The 19,202-nt window shown below is 39.5% G+C and overlaps 1 protein-coding gene across 1 annotated transcript in view; it reads right to left on the reverse strand.

Annotated features, from left to right (window-relative positions):
• NCKAP5 (NCK associated protein 5) overlaps positions 1–19,202 on the reverse strand; it is a 368,063-nt gene that overhangs the window by 251,642 nt on the left and 97,219 nt on the right. The window contains exon 2 of the mRNA XM_068408084.1: positions 8,071–8,148. Coding sequence (XP_068264185.1) covers positions 8,071–8,148 — 78 coding nt within the window. The remainder of the gene's footprint in view (positions 1–8,070; positions 8,149–19,202) is intronic.

Genomic DNA, 19,202 nt, shown 5'->3' on the forward strand with positions numbered 1-19,202 from the left:
AGACCGGAGAGCGGTGCTGACTGTTGTGGTAGAAAGAGGGAAGATGACAGTGATGGATCAGCGCACGCTTAACATCAGATAGCAGCAAGAGGTCATGTCACAGCAGTGTTTTGGTTGCACAGGTGTCCTGCTTTCAACTCAAGTGGTATTTGTCCTGTAATAGGCCCAGCCAGATGACACAGGTACCTACATCCATAGTTTCCTCTATATTAAAAACCTTTGCACCAGCACAGCAACACCAATATACTTTAAAATAAACTACCTCAAGAGAACACAGTAGACCCTGTCTCTCCTTCTCCCCTTGCCATTGCCCATCCCCCGACAGAGGAGATCATTCACATGGACTTTTATACTGTGGAGTGACAAGGGCCAAGGACAGGAGTTGGAGAGGACACTTCCAAAGATAGGAAGTGTCCTATTCCTCCTCTTCCACGCCTCATCGTGCTATGAACCGTAGACACAAGAAAATGCTCTCCCATCACGGAGCACAGGCTAAGGTTGTCACCAAGCTTGCTTTAAGCCATAAAACCTTTTAAAGATTCAAGCAGTGATGGGGCAACCTCATCCCCCAGATAAGAGTGAACAGGCTGACAACACACAGTGCTGTGACATGAGAAATACAACCTGATTATTGATACACTGAACTGGAACACGGGAAAACTCTGGCTTAGACACAGATCTCTTGTATAAGATCCATTACTTAGTATATTCACAACTTATTTTTTTCTCTGTAAAAAGGGAATTATGTTATTTCTTGTTTCATCCTTGGGGCTGAGGAGATGAAAACCATTTCTCACTTTGTGTGGAACAATGAGGCCTTGTGCTCACTTGGGATATTAAAGTCTTGCTTTAATGTAATTTAGAAAAAATAAAAAATGGTTGGGCATTACAGAATGAAATAGAAATGCTAAACTTGATTATTTAACTTCTCTTTCACTAGTGAAACTGATTTACAGGGAAAGGTGCTAACCCCACTTGCATGACTTCATAGACATTTGCTCACTGGCCTCTTCTACATCTGCCATCAGCACTGCCCTGTTTGTAGACTTTATCAGTGAAACAGATCAGTGACGTACCATTCCTTTAAAAAGAACAAATTCATAAATTCTCCATTTCTCCTTCTTTAAACCCACCACCCCATCTAAAACCCCGTCTCATGGCCTGTGTCTATGCACTACTCATTTCTATAATACATTTCAACATCCTGTTTTTATAAGAGCCCAAATTCTCATTTGTTGCCTTGATGTAAATCCATGGGTTTTCCTCTGCCAAACAGGAAACAGAGGCTCCATGTAAAGCTATGGTTGTTCAGTCTTAGAGAAGACTTCAGGGCAATGTCACTGTTACTCATAGGAATTATTCTTTGCTCTGTGAATAATTCCAATAAAATCATTGGAATTAGCTGAGGAGGGAAATATGATTCACCGAAAGGGTTATCAAGCATTGGAACAGGCTGCCCAGGGAAGTGGTGGAGTCACCATCCCTGGAGATATTTAAAAGACGTGTAGATGTGGTGCTTAGGGACATGGTTTAGTGGTGGACGTGGCAGTGCTGGGTTAACGGTTGGACTTGATCTTAAAGGTCCTTTCCAACCAAAATGAATCTACGATTCTCTGAATAAGCATGGCTGTGCCTAGACATTAGTGGGATGGAAGACTAAATTCAATACCAAATTAAGAAAAAAGGCTACAGACAGTTTCCATTTGGAAATGTGTGTTTTTTTAAAAAGGGCTAGATAAACTCTGAGCACCAACAACAGCGTATTCATATCTTGTGCCTTGTTACATTGATCTGTTATTTGGATTCGTATCTGCAAACCGAGGTACCGTTTCAGACGGGTAGGTGGTCTGACGTTTCCCCACGTGCGGATCCTTGCAGGTCGGCCTGTTTCCCCTGCGCAGCGATGCCGCGGTTGCGCAGCGTGCCTGCGGCGTGCCCGCTGCCTGCTGCCTGAACCGCGGCCTGCACTTCAGGAGACGCAGACCCAAAACCTGCCATACACACTTAGCTTCAGATAAAATCAGCTCAAAGCATATTTGTTTCCTAACCCTAAATAGCCACGACAGTAACATGTGTATCTGCATACACAAAAGAGTTTGTTCTTATAGAAAATCTAAACCAAACAGAGAACCGTGCCAAGATTATGCATTTCATTTCCCAGCATACAAATGAGGATCTAATTTACTCTGGGTTGTTCATGCATTTTGCTTTTAACAAACATCCATATGTCAAATAGACCTTCCACATACTTCCCTGCTGGAGTTTTTTTCCTTTCAACTTGGTAGGGAACATTTGTGATCCTTATTCTACCACATATATCTAAAGAATATATTTTGCTCAAGGCCTTCTATTTTTTAATTTAAGAGAAAAAAATCAATTCACGGCTCTGGCAGTCTCGCCATTATGACAAGCATGCATCTGTGCAAAAATACCCCAATCCCTAATGAATTACAGGATGTTATTAACATTTTTAAATTTAACATTGGTTAATTTATTTAATTTTATAAACATGGCAATATGAAGTTACTTTTTTAAAGAACACTTTTCCATCTTTTGTCTGCTGTTTTAAAATCTGAGTAGTTTAGCACAGATATGGAGATATTTACTTACTTCAAAATTATTTTATATTCAGATGGTTCCAAATCCTTTATGTGATGACTTCAATAACTGAGGCTTGATACTTCACTCCTGACTCATGCAGCACTGATAGCCAGTGTTAAAGGGAGTTTTCTCCAATTAAAGGAAACAAGCTAAGTCATCTTCCTTAAAATTAATACTTGTTATGAATGTATAATGCCAAAATCATCCCAGGTTATATTTCTCATATACCACAGCACATCAAATTGAGCTTAATTTTAAGTCAGCTTAGTAAATACTCCACACAAATATGCGCAGAGTTAAAATGACTCAGTGTTCAAGGAGATTTACTAATTGATCAGGTAAAGAGTTGAACATAAAATGACTATCAACTTTAATCAGTTGAGGTCAGTTATTTTATATGACTAATTAGTGGAACTGATAAATTTTGAACAGCTGTGAACTTCTGTAAGATGCCTATTTTACTTTTCATTTGTTTAAAAGACAGTGATCAGTCTTGAACACTGAGATAAATGATACTCAGATATGCACTTCTTTACTGCAACTTGCAACAAGTGTTCTAGCGGCTGTCCAATCTCTTCCCTTGATTACATGTTTAGTATTTATTGGGGGCGTACGTAGTCCATAAGGTTCATTTGTAATCTTTAACCTATTCTCTCTTACTTTTCTGTGATCCTATTAAAAATATCATTTATAAGACAAACAGTAAAACACTTGCTTTTCTATATACTCGTTATTCACACTACTCTCACCCAGTTCAGTCATGAAAAAGTATCTTTAACAAGGGTGGTGTGAGACAGGCATTGTGCCGGGGAGTCAAAGGGAGCGAGTGGGTTTCATTCACAGGTAATACAATGGCAGTGCTTTTTGTGGTCTGTAACTACATCTGCACTGCTCACTGAACCATACACATTTACATTCAGCTAAAGAAAAGCACATTTGGCCAAAAATCAGATACATTTTTAATTGGTATCCTAATGCGCATATTCAAATACTAATCCGTGGTAGAAACGTGTATCTGAAGCCATATTGCCAACTCTGTTAGACAACTTGCTAGCCTTATATGGGTTTTATTTACATTTTTATGTGATTTTTTTTCACACATAAAGTCACAAATCAGAAGCCCCAGCTTTAGAGAGATATATATGCTGTTATAAGGTTAGTTGGAAACATCTGAGTACCTGTAGTGACGCAATGACTCCCAACTGCCAAACTCAGTTCTGCTCTGCCTCACCTCCAAATGCTAAGGAAACTGAAAGGAATACATCAGTGTTTTCATAGATTTTACAAATTTATCATATATTTCTATTGCTATATCCAGCAGTGTTGTAGAGGTGTAGCAAAAAAAACCCCAAAAGAACACCACCACCCACCCAAAAAAAACCCAGCAAAACAAAACACTGAGAAAGAGATGAGAGGGAGGTGTTAGTGGCTAATAGCACAAAACACCTTTTTCCTGGCTTTATCCATTGCCAAGATGCTGTGACAAGACAGGTGGATGAGGAAACAAAGAAGGAAGCCTCATGCTCTTACAAACCAAACCAAATCAAACCACACCACACCACACCACACCAAACCAAACCAAACCACACCAAACCAATCTCTGCCTGCTGGTCATGGGCTACAACAACAATTTTGGAAGATAATTCGTTCCAAATACAGTCTATAACTACATTAACATCATAGACCAGAGGCAACTTTTGTTATCAGAAGCTTCCAGAAAGGTTAAAATGGTGTTTCAAGCCCAAGTCCTGGCTGCTTTGACCTTAGTTCCCCTCGAGCCAAGTTACTAAGCCCCTGACAAGAAAAAGATACTTGTGCAGAGCATGACCTTACTTAGCTGGGGTAGCATTTGTGTTTTTTCACTGTAATATCATACATAGGGTTTTTCATTTGTTTGCCATGTAACCTATTCCCCTAAGATTAGTCCTTTTCTAGTCAAGCAGTTTAAAGCTAATCACAGTTGTTATTTTAATCTGTGCTCACCATTAAGAATTCTTGCAGAGCTCTTTTCCTTGTTAGCAATTATGGTCTCCCAATGGAAGTTCATGATTACAGCAAAAGCAACCTGTTTAATACTTGGCACCTCTTTAGTATACAAGCATTAAACCCAGGAGCATAGAAGCATGCTAATGCTGTGATGAAAGTATAGCAAATCTATTTAACAAACTCTGGTTTTAAAATACAGCATTGGAGGAATGCCATGTGGTCCTCGTGCACATTTGTGGTCCTCCCGCTCTGTGTTTTTCATTACGGTAATAAGGTGCTGTTGATCATTCTTTTTATGATTGTCATGTCTGAAATGCAGGATACACTAACACTTTCACCCAGACAGACTAAAGGTTTGGTCCTGGTTCCAGTAGCACTAATAAAACTCCCTTGAAAGGTCTTAAGAACGGGGTCTGACCCTTGCATATTTAGGCAAGCATCCTATGCTGAAATACGCATTCTTTCTTCTGTTAAGGGATCTAGTAATTGCTGTCACTGATCTATGTGCCAAGACTTAAAAATTACAATCTACTGTCAAGGTCAATTAGCAAAGACTGCAGGAGGAAATTTCTGCTTCTCATGTTGATTGTCCGTGTGATCCTGCCATAAAAATTATACATAGTAATACACATTAGCTGAATTAGAGCAAGTATCAAATGACTATATGAGAAACACCACTGCAGGGGGATCCCCCACCCCTGACCCAATTCTATACTATTTAACGTTATTTCCATACAGGGTAGGGCAGAGAAATCTAAAATACTCCCATGCTCTGGTTCAAGCTGATACACTGAGGTGCACAATCACTATTGTGCATCATCTCCAGTGATAAATGTTGGTGATTTACATCATCAGGGGGCAAATTTGTCTCACATTGGATAAAACTATTTCGTTCAAACCTGAGAAATGGGGGAACCACTGACAAGTCAAATATGCTATCATTTTCATCATTCTTCATGTGAAAATAATTATTGTAAAATGTTCAGTGTAAGAAAAGCTCTGTTAAAAAAATCTGCATCTCCACAAACTAGTGAGGTACCTTAACTCGTTGTTGTAAAAGTTTTAAAGAACAGAACATCTGAAGCTGGGCTAGAGGTCTGTTTGAGTAGAAAGCTATAAACCGTGACCTAACCATAGCCAGTTCTCCTGGGACGGCAATTGCAGCAATAAATGTTCCACAGCAGATGCTAATGCTGTGTATAAACAGTCATCCTCTAAAATGAAAAGAAATTTTTGCCCCCACATGTCTTTTAGGGTCCCATTGTACATGTGGAAATGTAAAGGAAATGTAAAATTGATATGCGCACCATGACATCGGCTTTAGTCTCCTCTGTCTTAGCCTGGCTGCTATAAATCTGTCCCGGCTGTAAGTAACTCTGAAGGAGCTAAATGGTCAGAATTTGTGTCTCTCTTTTTTATTAGCTCGTCTAGAGTAAAGTGGGGGTTATCGGTCAATGTCAGGTTCAGCGCCCAGTGACCCACTAGGTTAAAATCATGGTAGTCACAAATCAAAAGCATAATGAAGTCTGAGAAGAGGGCTATGCTGATTTATTAGGACATCTGTCTGCCTGTAGACAGCCTCATACTGCCCCTGCGTAGTGCGAGCTATTAGCATAATCCTCACCATGAAACATTGTAGAGATTTAAAAGAGAGAAATAAAGTATTCAAAGAAGACCGGCAAAACCAGAAGGGTTTATCTTGTAGTGCTCATTTTAAGTCTACTTTTTATGCCAATATCCCATAAAAATAGTATTAAAAAGAAATTACTGTCTTCAGTTTTCCAAAACCACTGACTTTTCAGAACACATCTGAATGTCTGTTCATAATAAAACAAAGTTACCACCCCTGCTACTTTTCAAAGACTTTTTCATATTTTAATTTTTTATTATTCATTTATATTTAACCACTGTAGTGTCATCCACATGTAACATTATCACCTTCATTCTTACAAAAATAATCTCCCAAATTCTGTAATCTTATCTGTAAACTTAAATTTTTTGTGCCAATTATTTTGGCTACTTCTAAAGGGAAGCAGGAATTATACACAAACTTTCTGAGTTTTGCCTATAAAAAAGACTAAGTCCATATCACAAATGCTGTAATACTACTTTCTATCCCATAGGCCAGGAAGTTTGTGAGATGCATACCAACTAGTGCTGTCATGTGCAAAGCTACTTTTTATTGTACATGAGAGGCATTCAACTGAAAAATCAGACAGATCGTTATTTCTTCCTTGATCAGAACTAAGATGAAATAGGTTTTTAATCTGTGAAGATTAAATTGTTCTCTGAAGATTACTTTATATTTGAGTATGTATTAATAAAGATTGTCACCGCTCATATGCCTCCAGAAAAAAAACGTTAAATATTGCATTTGAAAAAATATATGGCTGTGAATATTGAATGAGTTTCATCACTGGTATTATTCCATTTCCTCTGTATTAAATGTTATTCCAGATAGGAATTTAACTGGTAACTATAAAAATATGAGATAGTGAGTAGTTAATAAATAGATACTAAATACTTAAGAAAATACAAAGTGAAAACAAATACTGCAAAGTGCTGTCACGCAGATGCTTTTAGACCAGTTGTGATAATAACAGTTCTATACAAATGAAAAGTCTGGAAGAATTAATTTAAAAATTATCAAGAGATAACTCATTAAGAGTGTGAGACTTCTGAGGCTTCTGAAGTAATTTCTTGGCTATCTTTACCATTTCATACCACAACAGCCCTGAAACAACAGCTAGAGAACAGCACTGCTGAAATACAATAAAGAATCTATAACATTTTTTCCATCATGTCACGGTTATGAATACTTGATGAATTTTGGAAAGATGCAAACAACGCACAACGTCTCATCCTACCTAATGAAGGCAGCAACAGTAACGCAGCAGCAAAACCACTGAAGTACAATATGTAATAAAATTGCTGTTGCAAAGAGGAGACTGGGTCTGGAATGAGGTGAGCACCTTTTTGTGAGAGCTGACGACCTCCACCAGTGAGTAGATGACAGCCCAGACGAATGCATGGAGCTTTGCAAGCATTTAAAAATCTGGACTATCAAGAGTACTGTAAAATTTTAAAACCGTGTTTATTTTAGTTTCAGAACTCTCAATTCCTCATGCTGCTACGCTGTTTTTTTTGGCTATAGTTTGTGTGCCATTCGGTGAAAACACTTAAGAATATAAGACCATTTCTTAAATTCAGTCCAATTAAAAGAATATGAAGTAGAGCTAGCACACACTGCTTAGAAAATTGAACATCATGTGCATATATGTAACTGCCCTGATTAGCAAAGGCAAGATTCAACTCGTGTGCGATGCCCTACTTATTTCACTTACGTAAGATTTGCTAGTCCACAAAGAATTAAAAAGTGGAGAAACTGAATACCCAATCGTATATTTGAAATCAGGAATGAAAACTATGGAGTGCATTTTTTTCCAAAATAGCAACATAAATAAATATGTATTTGCATAGTACTTGCCTCCATAAATTCCAGCGTTGTTCTTCCAGCTGAGTCACTAAATGCTCTATGTACTTGTTTGAGTCCATGTATTCCTAAATGAAAAATGATTAAAAGGTTAGTTTTTGAATGTTCAAAGCATTTGTAAAACATTGAGTAAAAGTCAGAGTCAGTTTGTGGAGTCCACTTTCATTTTGCCCCCAAGCCTATCCCATGTACACAGAAATCACAATATAAAAATTTAGATTAAAGCCAAATTTGGATTCTTATCAAGTGGACAGGGCAGTAGCCCAATACACTTTTCAGAGATTATTTGAGGGGAAGACAAAAGGAGCTGAGGATATGCAAGTAACACAAATAAATCAGAGTATGTATAAATACATATCCATATTCTAAGCCCAGAGTTATCTTCCCTGGATCCAGACTGAAGAATAACTTCTCAACAGCGCAGTCACTGTTTTGGTGCGCATTTTGTTTACTTTAGGTGTAAATCAAAGTGAACTGAATATTTGACTCAAATATTTATTTCATGGATAGTATGAAAAATATTATAGCATATACCCTATTTGAAGATGAAACTGCAACTCAGCTTCCATATAATTTTGCAGTTCAACTTTTGCAGATACTATAACTTGCAACTTGAGCTATGTGAAAGCTACTGTATTTGTGTCTAGACAGAGTTTCTGATAAATAATCATGATCAGATGAACAATTCATCTTTTTTTCTTATTGAAGCCTGTTCTTTAAACTCAATGCAAAGAGATAATGTTTATTCGAGAGAAATATGTCGGTAATAGAAATATACCACTCCATTTCCAGGAGGAAGGCAACTTCAGTGTTATTTATATAAAATAGTTCAGAATGAACCCACAGAATAACGTGATATAATATGATATACCTGTATGACAGCGGTACCGACACAGACACATTACTATTATTCTGAAAACCTATCAAAAGTAATATAAGTCTCTAGAAATATCTCACCAAACCAAAAATATGTTTCAAACCTCCTGTTTCAGGAAATAACAAGTATTGGAGTACTATACAGAAAAGAATCCATCTTCACTTTCTGGAGACAAAAGCTCCACTTCTATAGCTCCACTTTTTTTAGCTTTGCACTCATCACAAAACCACTTCATGGGATTCTTGTTTGTATTAGGGGTTGTTTCTCTACTGTTATTATTTATTTGGTGTTCAAATATGGTTTTTTGTTGCAAAGTAGTTGGTTCTTCTTAGCCATTTATCTTCACAACCAGGAATATGAGATAGCTACTACAGGGAGAGTACATCATAATGTCTTCTCAAGGTGAGGGAAATGTTAGCTGATTTGAGTGATCATAATTTATATATGAACATATATTTTTATTTTTCAGGACTGAAATTGTTCTAAGTGATTCTGTGTTTCTGCCCACAGTAATTATTTTCTTGTTCTGTTTGAGAGAGAGAGAGAGAGAGTGGTTCCTCTAAGTCTATTGTGACACAAAGAAATGGTCCCTGGCACGGGCAGGAAGGACAAGTAAGACGCTGCTCCCCAGGAACCTGGGCAAATGCATCTTGGCCTTACCCTGTGCAAACTTGAAAACCTTTGGGCATTGTGAAACTTTCCATTAAACTCTGTGGTTGTCCTAAGCTGAAATTTTAATCTAACTGCTGTAGATAGATGTATCTTGTAGATGTTACTTCTAGAAAACATTAAATAATGTAAATCCTGAGAAACACCATGAACTTCGCTGGCATTAATACAGGATTTATACCAGTGCTGTTTGGATTAGACACTGGCTTCAGCATCAGCTCTTACTCTCCCTGTTACTCGACTGAGTTGAATTTTACTTGGAGTACACCGTGTCAGTTAAGCAGCAAGCTGCTTCTAAGCCCATATAAGTCAAGTCATTCTGTAATACACATATATTACAATTCAGGAAAATTACACCGTACAAATATATGATGATGATTAGTTGCAGTACCAAGTTCTTTAAAACAAGCTGCCTTTTTTTTATTTAATATTTTTTACTACATTGAACATGGTATAAATTAGTATTAATACCTTTATATCTTTTTAATGTAATATTAAACGATATTCCTGATTTATTCATCAGTGCACTTCGCCCTACAGGCAAAGATAGGATCAGCAGTTTTAGTCTGCATAATTCCTCCACGATAATACAAAAAACTCATTCTGAAGCAATTTTCTCAAAAATATTGCCTAGAAATAAAGACAATGGGGAAAAAGAAATCAATGTGTTTATCCTGTATGGCTGCTGCCTTAATGTTAAGTTTTTCCTGTGGCGAGTCAGAAATATTATTCTATTTCTCTTTAAAAACCTGCAACTCAGGGGTATGTAATCTGTCAGTGTGCAAAAGTGATGTAAAACAATCAACCATGATTTGATAGAACCATCGCGATTAGAAGTACCTCCTTTCTTCTATGCTGCTACAGCACATTCACGTGCCAGCCGTGTCCAAAGCAAGCCATCTGCTTCAGACAAGGTCTCTGTTCCCAAGCCCAGGTTTCTGCTCTTTTCTCTTATCAGCTATCCCAATAAGCCAAATTCTGCAAACCCTGGATCAAAACCCAGTATTAGAATTTTGCCAACACGAAGCAAATAGCAAACAGTGATTTGAGACTTAGAGCAACTTTTTGATTTAGAATAACTTGGCACATTTGGTGAAAGGATAAAATCTGGAAAAAAAAACCCTGTAGCAATCATACTTTTTCACAAAGACTATATATACAGTTTAGTAAAGTACCGACATTTTTCAGTACCCAATAGATCACATAGAGGGGAGTAATACAAATATTTTGTAGCTTCCTTGGAGCTCTGTCATGTGAATGCTTGCACCAGGTAGGGTTTGAGTAGCACGGCTGTCAAGTCTGAAAAATTACATGGAGGGTCATTTTCTGATGTGACTGAATGACTTCAGGGGCCTGCTTTATTGGAAGAAGCATCCAAGTGACCCACACCAACATAAGAAAAATACCTTTTCCTGATGAGAACAGAGACAAGATCCAATAACTGAGTAAGGATAAGAATCATTTAGGTAGACACGACTGGTACTTATGCTAGATGCTAATGAGACAGCTCAATCAAATAGGAGAGAAAGGCTGTGAAAGCACAGCGGCCCCGGGGTTTCAGAAGTGGCTGATAATTCTGCCTGTTCCCTCTTTCCTACCAAAGACTGAAGTGCTGAAAGGCTGAACACTGAGCGCCTGCAAAGCAGGAGGGGGTAAGGCTGTGTCAGGCCAAGTCAACATTTCCGAAATTATGAAGCATTTTGATTCTGAAGTTGGAGACTCCAAATTAGTATATTTTTATAAATCTGATGATATTATATAGCAATTCTGGAATCGCCGTCAGTGCTGTTATTCACAATTGTACTAGACCTTGGCAGCCTGAGCTGCCTTGGCCCCGCTTTGAGTCCCACTCTGACCTCCAGTGATTGCTCCCAACTCGCAGGGTTACCAGGGAGCCCATGATTTTATAAAAAATGTCATTTTTTAAAAATCCATCTAAGAATAATGGGTGAAACCTGTCCCCTTTCTTCTCAATTAGTTAGCTTCCAGACATGAGGATTTCACTCCTCTGTCTATCCTCCTTTGATGGCATATAACTGCACTGTTTTAAGGAAAAAACCTTCTGTAATATGTTTAAATGCAGCAGAAAATCTTTCTAACAGCTGTGTAGATTCTGGCATCCAGGAGGAGCTGGTATGCAAATGTCACATACCAGCTCATCTAATTTAGGGAGCATTAGAGAATTGCTTTACCAAAATTGTCACTGTTTTGAGCTGAAGCACAAGCCTACAAATATACCTAACTACGGTTTTTGACAGAACTAAATATCTAGCTTTGCAATGCTTAATTGTTTTGCTATTTGTTTCTTTTCTTTTCTTTGTTAGCTGGACGGCTGTCAGGAAAAAAAGGGGTAAGAGAAAGGAAATGAAGTGCCTCCACTGAGGCCCAGGATCCACGGCTCGGTATTTGGGTTGGTTACGTAGGTATTTGTTCTGGCATATCCATGTTGTTGTGCTGGGCAGGGTATCAAAAATTATGCAGCACACAGAACATTTTCCCATCCATTGTTACAGAGCAAACCCTTAGGGCAACCTTAGGCTTATAACACAGGAGTCCCTCGCTGGAAGCTGGAGGTGATAAATTTAAGCTAAAGACATGGCATGTAGCCTCTGCCTCTCTTAAGGAACTTGCACAGCTTGGTATCAAAGAGAGTTTAATGAGCTTAGCGATATGCGAAAAGGATTAAGGATACAGTCATTGATCCAGCAAATCACTTGATTACGTACTTAATTCAATAGGGCTACTCGTGCTAAAAGTTAAGCATGTGCTTCGGGGCTTTTCCTGGGCAGGGGTCACTGGGAGGAGGGCAGCGTTGCGGTGGGACCGGGCCATCCCGTGGCTGTGGTGCCCTGGCTCCTGGAGCCAGCCCCGCGCCTCTGGTTCCTAAACCCACACGCCTGAACCGGGCACGCGGGGACACGGCAGCTGCCCTGCCTGCTGCTGCTTCCCCTGCTCTGAACAAGCTCCCAGCGTCGGACCTGGGCACACGGCTGGGACGCCTGAGTCGTGCAGAAACCAGGGCAACTGGGATAGAGCCGAGGCTGGCACTCATCCTCCTGCAGACCGGCTTTGGAACAGGGCTGGGAGGTAAACGTCGTACTCAGCCCTGCAGAGCCCAAAGCATCCCTTTCTCCCCCTGACACATCTAACACTGCTGCTGGTTCCCTTGGGAGGGTGGCTGAGCAGACAGCCCTCGCGCAGTCCTCTGCAACACTCCCCTAGTGTTTGTATTTGAAAGCAGACAGGAAAACAGCAGCATGGGCTCAGGCTCTTGTGCTTCAGAGAGGAGGACGTTTGTCGTTGGGGAGTAGAGAAAAATACCGAATGAACAACCTGATAACGCACAGACAAGTTCCTGCGAGTATCCAGAGCGGTCCAGCCCTGGAGACAGGGAACTACACAGAGAGCCCCCAATCATCTGTTACAATGCAGAAAGTCGTATTTTCACGGGAAGAGGTTATTAGAAATCAAACAACAACAAAGCTGTCTGCAGCCAAACAGCAGACAGTTGCAATTAGGAAATGATGTTAGCAAAGCAAAGAGTGGATGGGATTGACCTGCGAGGGGAAGATCTAAGCTGTTACGCTAAGTGCAGAGACACAAGTAATCTTTGAAGGATCTTGGAAGAGGGCCCTGAGATAAAGCTTTAGATCTAGGAAGAGTGCCTTCAGATAATATTATAACTTTTGTAAAATATTTATTTCTGTTATCATCCTGTTGCATAAACCTTTGATAGAAAATACGCTTTTTTCCTGCAGCCCAAGAGGAGAGAGAGATATATATATATATTCTTGTCTGGACTGTTTTTTGCATGTCTGAAAGTGTTATAATTGAGGATTTGAGTGAGCTGTCTGTTATACAACATTACTCAGCTGCACACTAAAAATAAATCAGGTATAAAAAAAGATAAAACCTCTTTGCATTAGATATTTTTGTCACTCCCTTCAATACCACACCTGGCGAGACTGCTCACCTTTGGTGCTAAATAGCAATAAAAGCTAAATGGTGAGGCTTAAGAAAAGAAGATCTTTAAAAACTCCCATTAGTGCTGATTTGTTATTTCCCCACCTGATTTCAACATGTTATTTTAATTGTCAGTTTTATTAACAACTGTCATGAAAGTGTACATTTAGAGCCTCTGCAATGGAGCAGAAGGCTGGCAAGAGCCCTCGTGCACATACTGTGGAATTACACCATTATGGTAAAAACAGTAATGATTATTTTAATAAATATGTTGAGCAAATTTCTTAATTGTTCAAAATCACTTAAGCCTCAGTGAACAGTTCATATTACAACTCAGCTGCAGTGATTAAAACTGATTTACTGACTCATCTGAAGCCAGTTGTTTTTGTTAAAAATCAGCTGTGTTTTCCTCCTGCTGCTGCTTGGCTTCCACTTTGCACCCTGTTAAATGGCACTATCCACAGAGGACAGCAGAGTTTAATAAAGCCTGAAATAGCACAAGCTCGTTAGCTAACGGACAGATTCTGCACCCCTGCACTCTGAATGCAGGGATGCAGAGATAGTTGGCAGAGGAACGCTATCCATATTCACAGCTGGCATCCAGAGCTCCGCTGCACTTGAATTTTTGCCAGTTTGTCCCCAAAGAAGTACAAGCTCTGGGATAACGACATGAGTACTCTGCTACTCAGTGACACCTGATGTTCATGTTCTTCCCACACGGGGCCACAGAGAATACTGTAGTTTTACATTGTCTTCCACCAGCTTATAAACCTTTCTGTTTTCCAGTAAGATATTTTCTACAAGCAAATCTCACGGCTCAGGCAGGCATGTGCAGGAGAGCTGTACGGACCAGTATTCTGCGAGGGCTCTTCCCTGACTTAGTAGACCGTAGCTGGAAGGTGAAGAACAGATTTGGTGGGAAACACTGCCACCATTCAGATTTCCAGATGCTTGGCTGATTTGAGTTGCTCACCCTTTAAGGGTTACAGTGGTTTTACGTGTCAGTTATACAGCCTACATGGGCCTTGACATGAAGGTTAATCATAGCAGGTAGGAGGATAGCAATGATGATGGACTTAAATTCTGGAAGAAAAAAAGCTAAAAAGTTAACCTAATTGAGGTTAATTACATTAAAGTAGATTTGCAGTAAATCAATACAGTAGCTCAGTACTGGGGATGAAGGAAAGAATCCCAGAGCTTCTCAGCTGGTATCCATGATGCTAAGGAGCGAAACTAAAAAGACAAAAGTATATGTTTCAGCTTTCCAAAGGGAAGCCTGATGACAGATTCAAGCAGAAAAATAGCAGAGCAGTTCTCAGCTGGACTGAATCAGTATGGCTTTGCTGAATTCAGCCTTTTGATACAAGTGAGTGGTGTAATCTCATGCTGCAAAATTCATAGTAATACAATATTGTATCTCCCTTGTAAGACCTTTCCTTCTAAGGAATGCCTGCTGTCCTCTAGCAAGAACACACAGCTTCAGTTCAAAGGTACATGATTTCTCAGTGTCCTGATTCCTCACCAAAACCAGATGACAAAGCAGAGGCCACAGCAATCCTTGCAGCGTCACTTAGAGGCTGCATGTCTGTCACCCCAGCTGTTAGGATCAAGGTAAAAATAATGGAGAAGCTCCAGCAGACGCCCATGTTTTCCATGGCCCTAGAAAATCTCTGGTGGTAGTAAAACCACCGTACTGGGTCTCATGTCAGCTTAATACTCTAGCCCCTAACTTTCAAAGCATTTAATGGTTTAAGCAACAGCTGGGTTAAAGGACAAATGTCAATTTATAAAACAGTATGACAGCTGTCCTCTTTCAGGGCAATGAAGCAGAGCCCAGGATAAAGTAGGTGAGCGTTAGGATAAATTCCTAAGAGCAGATAGATGAAAATAATATTTTACAGAAAATAGGCACTTGGACAGACAATTTCAAACTGGGATCCATTAAAAAAATATGTGCTTATTTGACAGAGTGGAATATTTTTCAAAATAAGATAGGATATAGAGTAAGATAGTGGGGAGTAAAGTCAGCAGCCAAGATGATGGATGAAATACAAGAGGAAGAGATAACTAAAACCAGAAAGAAGGACAGCAGGTGTAAGTACAGTGAACATGTCTACAACTTGACAGATTTTTTTGTACAAATACCTTTTATTACAAAATTTAGCATTCCTTGGGCTTAAAAATCTCTATGCAAATAACAGGCTATGGAAGTTTATCACTTCTACTAAATACTGAGCAAATTATTCTGTTTGGCTGTATACATAAAGGAAACTGGACATTTTGTCCACCAGGCAAATCCATGCTATTTTTAGCTTTTTCTTTCCCTGAAAGAAGTATAAATCAGTAAAAGCAAATACAAAGCATTAACTGGAATTTACTAGAATTATCTTGAAAAAGAAAAGAATTATATCATATGATAAAAGTTTGAATTTATTAGACAGCCTCTAAGTCACAGGGCTTTTAACACCAGTTAACAGCTTCATTGAGCAGTACATCAGCAGTACACACTGTTAGTGCAGGAACAAAACCAAGACCATACAGCAGTGTGTCCTACAGCATCAACAGGTGCATGCCCTTGATTTGTATTTGATGTCAAATCAGGAGATCCTTTTGCTGATCAGTCCTCATAAAGGATACCCATGGATCCCCATCTATCCTGAGTCAGCTCACTGTCAGTGAAGTTCAAGCAGACTAGTGAGGGCCTGATCCTGAGCGGCAGGCAGGGAGCAGGAACTGCAGCAGATGCAGATGATGGTGCAGATTATAGGCCATGCTCACCTGCGCTAGTCCCAGAGGAAGGAAAAGCACCGAGAACTCTTTGAGCTTCTAAACTACCAAAAAAAAATCAAGTAGGTCATTGCAGCCAAGGATTTCAGCGGGAAATGGGGAAAACCTGCCTTTTTGCCAGGAAGAGGAATGGATATGGACGAGCAGGTTGCACCACAGCGCCCTGATCCTGTCTCCTGGGCAGGTTTGGGGCTGCTCTCCCAGTCACCTCAGCATATGGAAAGTTCTTGTCCTCAGTATAAAACATCTCTATATAGTGAAATACGAAACGAACATACAAAGTGAAGCATAGCATAGTGGTACATGTGACAGTTCCCGGTTGTTCAAAGTTACTGGTGACCATGTGTAAGTTAAGGAGGTGTCAGAGTGACAGAAATGTTTCTAACTCAGAAATTGCACAAATGAAAAGGCATCAGTGTTATTTAGGGCATTAGGAATTTGCTATAAAGCTAAACCAGCCATTCAGAATCAAGAAAAAAAAAAAAGAGTGCAAGAAGATGTGCAGATTTTATGAGTTTGCTGCTACACAATGTGCATATTTACATGAAATAATTAGCTGTAGTCTTGTTTATGTCAAATCCAATTTACATTAATAATCTTCACCCAGCAAAGACACTGATGCTGTAAGAAAATGCCCAGAAATGTTAGCAGCCATAAAGATGCAGAGTAAACACTGCAGCGTTTAATTAATCAATTTCTGACATTACCAGGTAATTACAATTTCTGATTCATTTCTAGGATGTTTTTTATGAATATAAATGAACCCCAACACACAAAAGAACTGCTGGTTGGAGGCATTTGACTTGCGTAGACATATGGCACTTGCATGTGACTCACACTGACTAAAGAAGACGAGGAGTTATAACAAGGGTAGAAAAACATTCACGGGATCTATTGCAGAGTTGGGGAAATCTAATTCTAAGGTTATTACAGACGTTTGGGATTCACAGATAAAGACGCTTCATTCTCAGTATGTATCAGACCTGTTAACTCATCTGGAAAAACCGCTATCATCCATCCTAACAGCAAACACCCTAGGACCTGACGTTTTCTATCATTTTCTTTCACTGCTTCATTATCACTTGTCCTCACATATAGTCTGGTAACTTCTGAGAAGGTACCCACACACAAATCAAGCATATCTTCGTATGATGTTATTTCTACCTAAAAAACAAACTAAATAAAAAACAGTAGATGTTCATCAGTTCAATCATTCTCTTACTAAAACTCCATAGTAAAAAATACTAAAATATATAAATAGAACATAAAAATCCAATGCAATGTTATAGAGATATCAAGCTGATGATCCCAAAATGCTTCCAAGCATCAGTGGGCAAAACAAGGCAAGAAAAAGTTCTGAGGATTTTCAGCTTCCTTCCCCTGCTCTAAGTACCAGGGTAATCCAGGGTTTAGCAAAACCCAAATTATTGAACCTTTAGGGTCTGTATGGACAGAAAACAGAGACACTGGAGATGAGCAGAGAGGGCAATGTGTAGCGCCAGAGGCTGAAACCTCCTTTCGAGACAGGTCTCGCTTTCTCCTGCCATCCCTCTTTTGTCTGCCTGCCAGCACGCTGTGCTCTAGCCACAAACTTTTCCAGAGGAGGGAACTTGTTAGAGCGTATTTTGAAAATTAATCTCTGTGTGGACGGCTCTGCTTGCAATGCCTTGCACGTGCATATCTATAGTCAAGAAAAATTCATCTCAGAGTTAAAAATGTCGCAATGCTCAGGAAATCTCAGAAGCTGCTTCTAGCACTCTGCCTCTTCCTGGTATGCTGAATTCAGTGGAACTACTCCGACTTGCATCCATCTATCTCATCTATATGATGCACTAACATATACACACAGATAAATGATGGAACATACAAATAAATATGCTCCTAAATGTCCCCCTTCATTGGTTTGCTTTTTCACTCTGTGTTTGGATAGAGAAAAAAGAAACTAATCAGAAGCTAACACACAAACATACCTATGCGTTTTGTTAGAAACAAACCAGCAGCCGTGCTCACAGGGAGCGCTCTCAGCTCATGCCCTACCTGAAGCACATTTATTGTCAGCTGGAATTACCAGGGCTTGCAGCTGGTTCAACTTAGGGTATCGATTGATTGTAGGATACAAAGGAGTCTAAGGCATGAATCAGTTGTAAACTGTTGCCCAAATCACGCCCTTTCTTCAACCAAAATTCACCACTAATTTCCATGAGATATTCAAGAAAATAGAAACGTTCATAAATGCAACTGGACTGGCCCTGCTTGTAGTTATTCGTGCAAATGAAAAAAAAAATCTCCCAGACTTTCAATATATTTTCTTGTAGCCAACAATTCAACTCAAGACGTGTGAGGAAGCTAACCTTCCCTGCCAGTTTGGCGAAGCAGGTTTCCCCTAAGGAGCTCTGATCCCAACTGCTGTAGCTCTCTGACAGCCACTGACTCTCACCGCTTATAAGAGGAGCTCGCACTCCCAGCGCAGGACAGGCAAGTGCACTGTGTAACCTGACTTTCTGGGGTCGGAGGATTAATCATAAGAAGTTTGGCATTTGCTAAGTGGTGTATAGGCTAGACAGCATCATGTGATACTGGTTGAGATAAACTTTAAGTATATCAGGGATTTAGTGAAAGTGGATTTACTGGAAGGAGAATGTTTCACTTTAAAGGCAAGCTATAAGCAGAAAGTTCAGTAAGGTCTCAGAAAGACAATAAGAACTGGAACACTTGTGTCAGCAAACAGCATACAAGCATGCATTTATGTTCTGTAGACCCAATAAACACTTGAGCCAAATCAGTGCCTTTAGTTTTATGCACTAATTCTTGGTAAATTCTGGGTGG

The sequence above is a fragment of the Nyctibius grandis genome, chromosome 9 (assembly GCF_013368605.1).
Source record: "Nyctibius grandis isolate bNycGra1 chromosome 9, bNycGra1.pri, whole genome shotgun sequence".
Classification (NCBI taxonomy): Eukaryota; Metazoa; Chordata; class Aves; order Nyctibiiformes; family Nyctibiidae; genus Nyctibius; species Nyctibius grandis.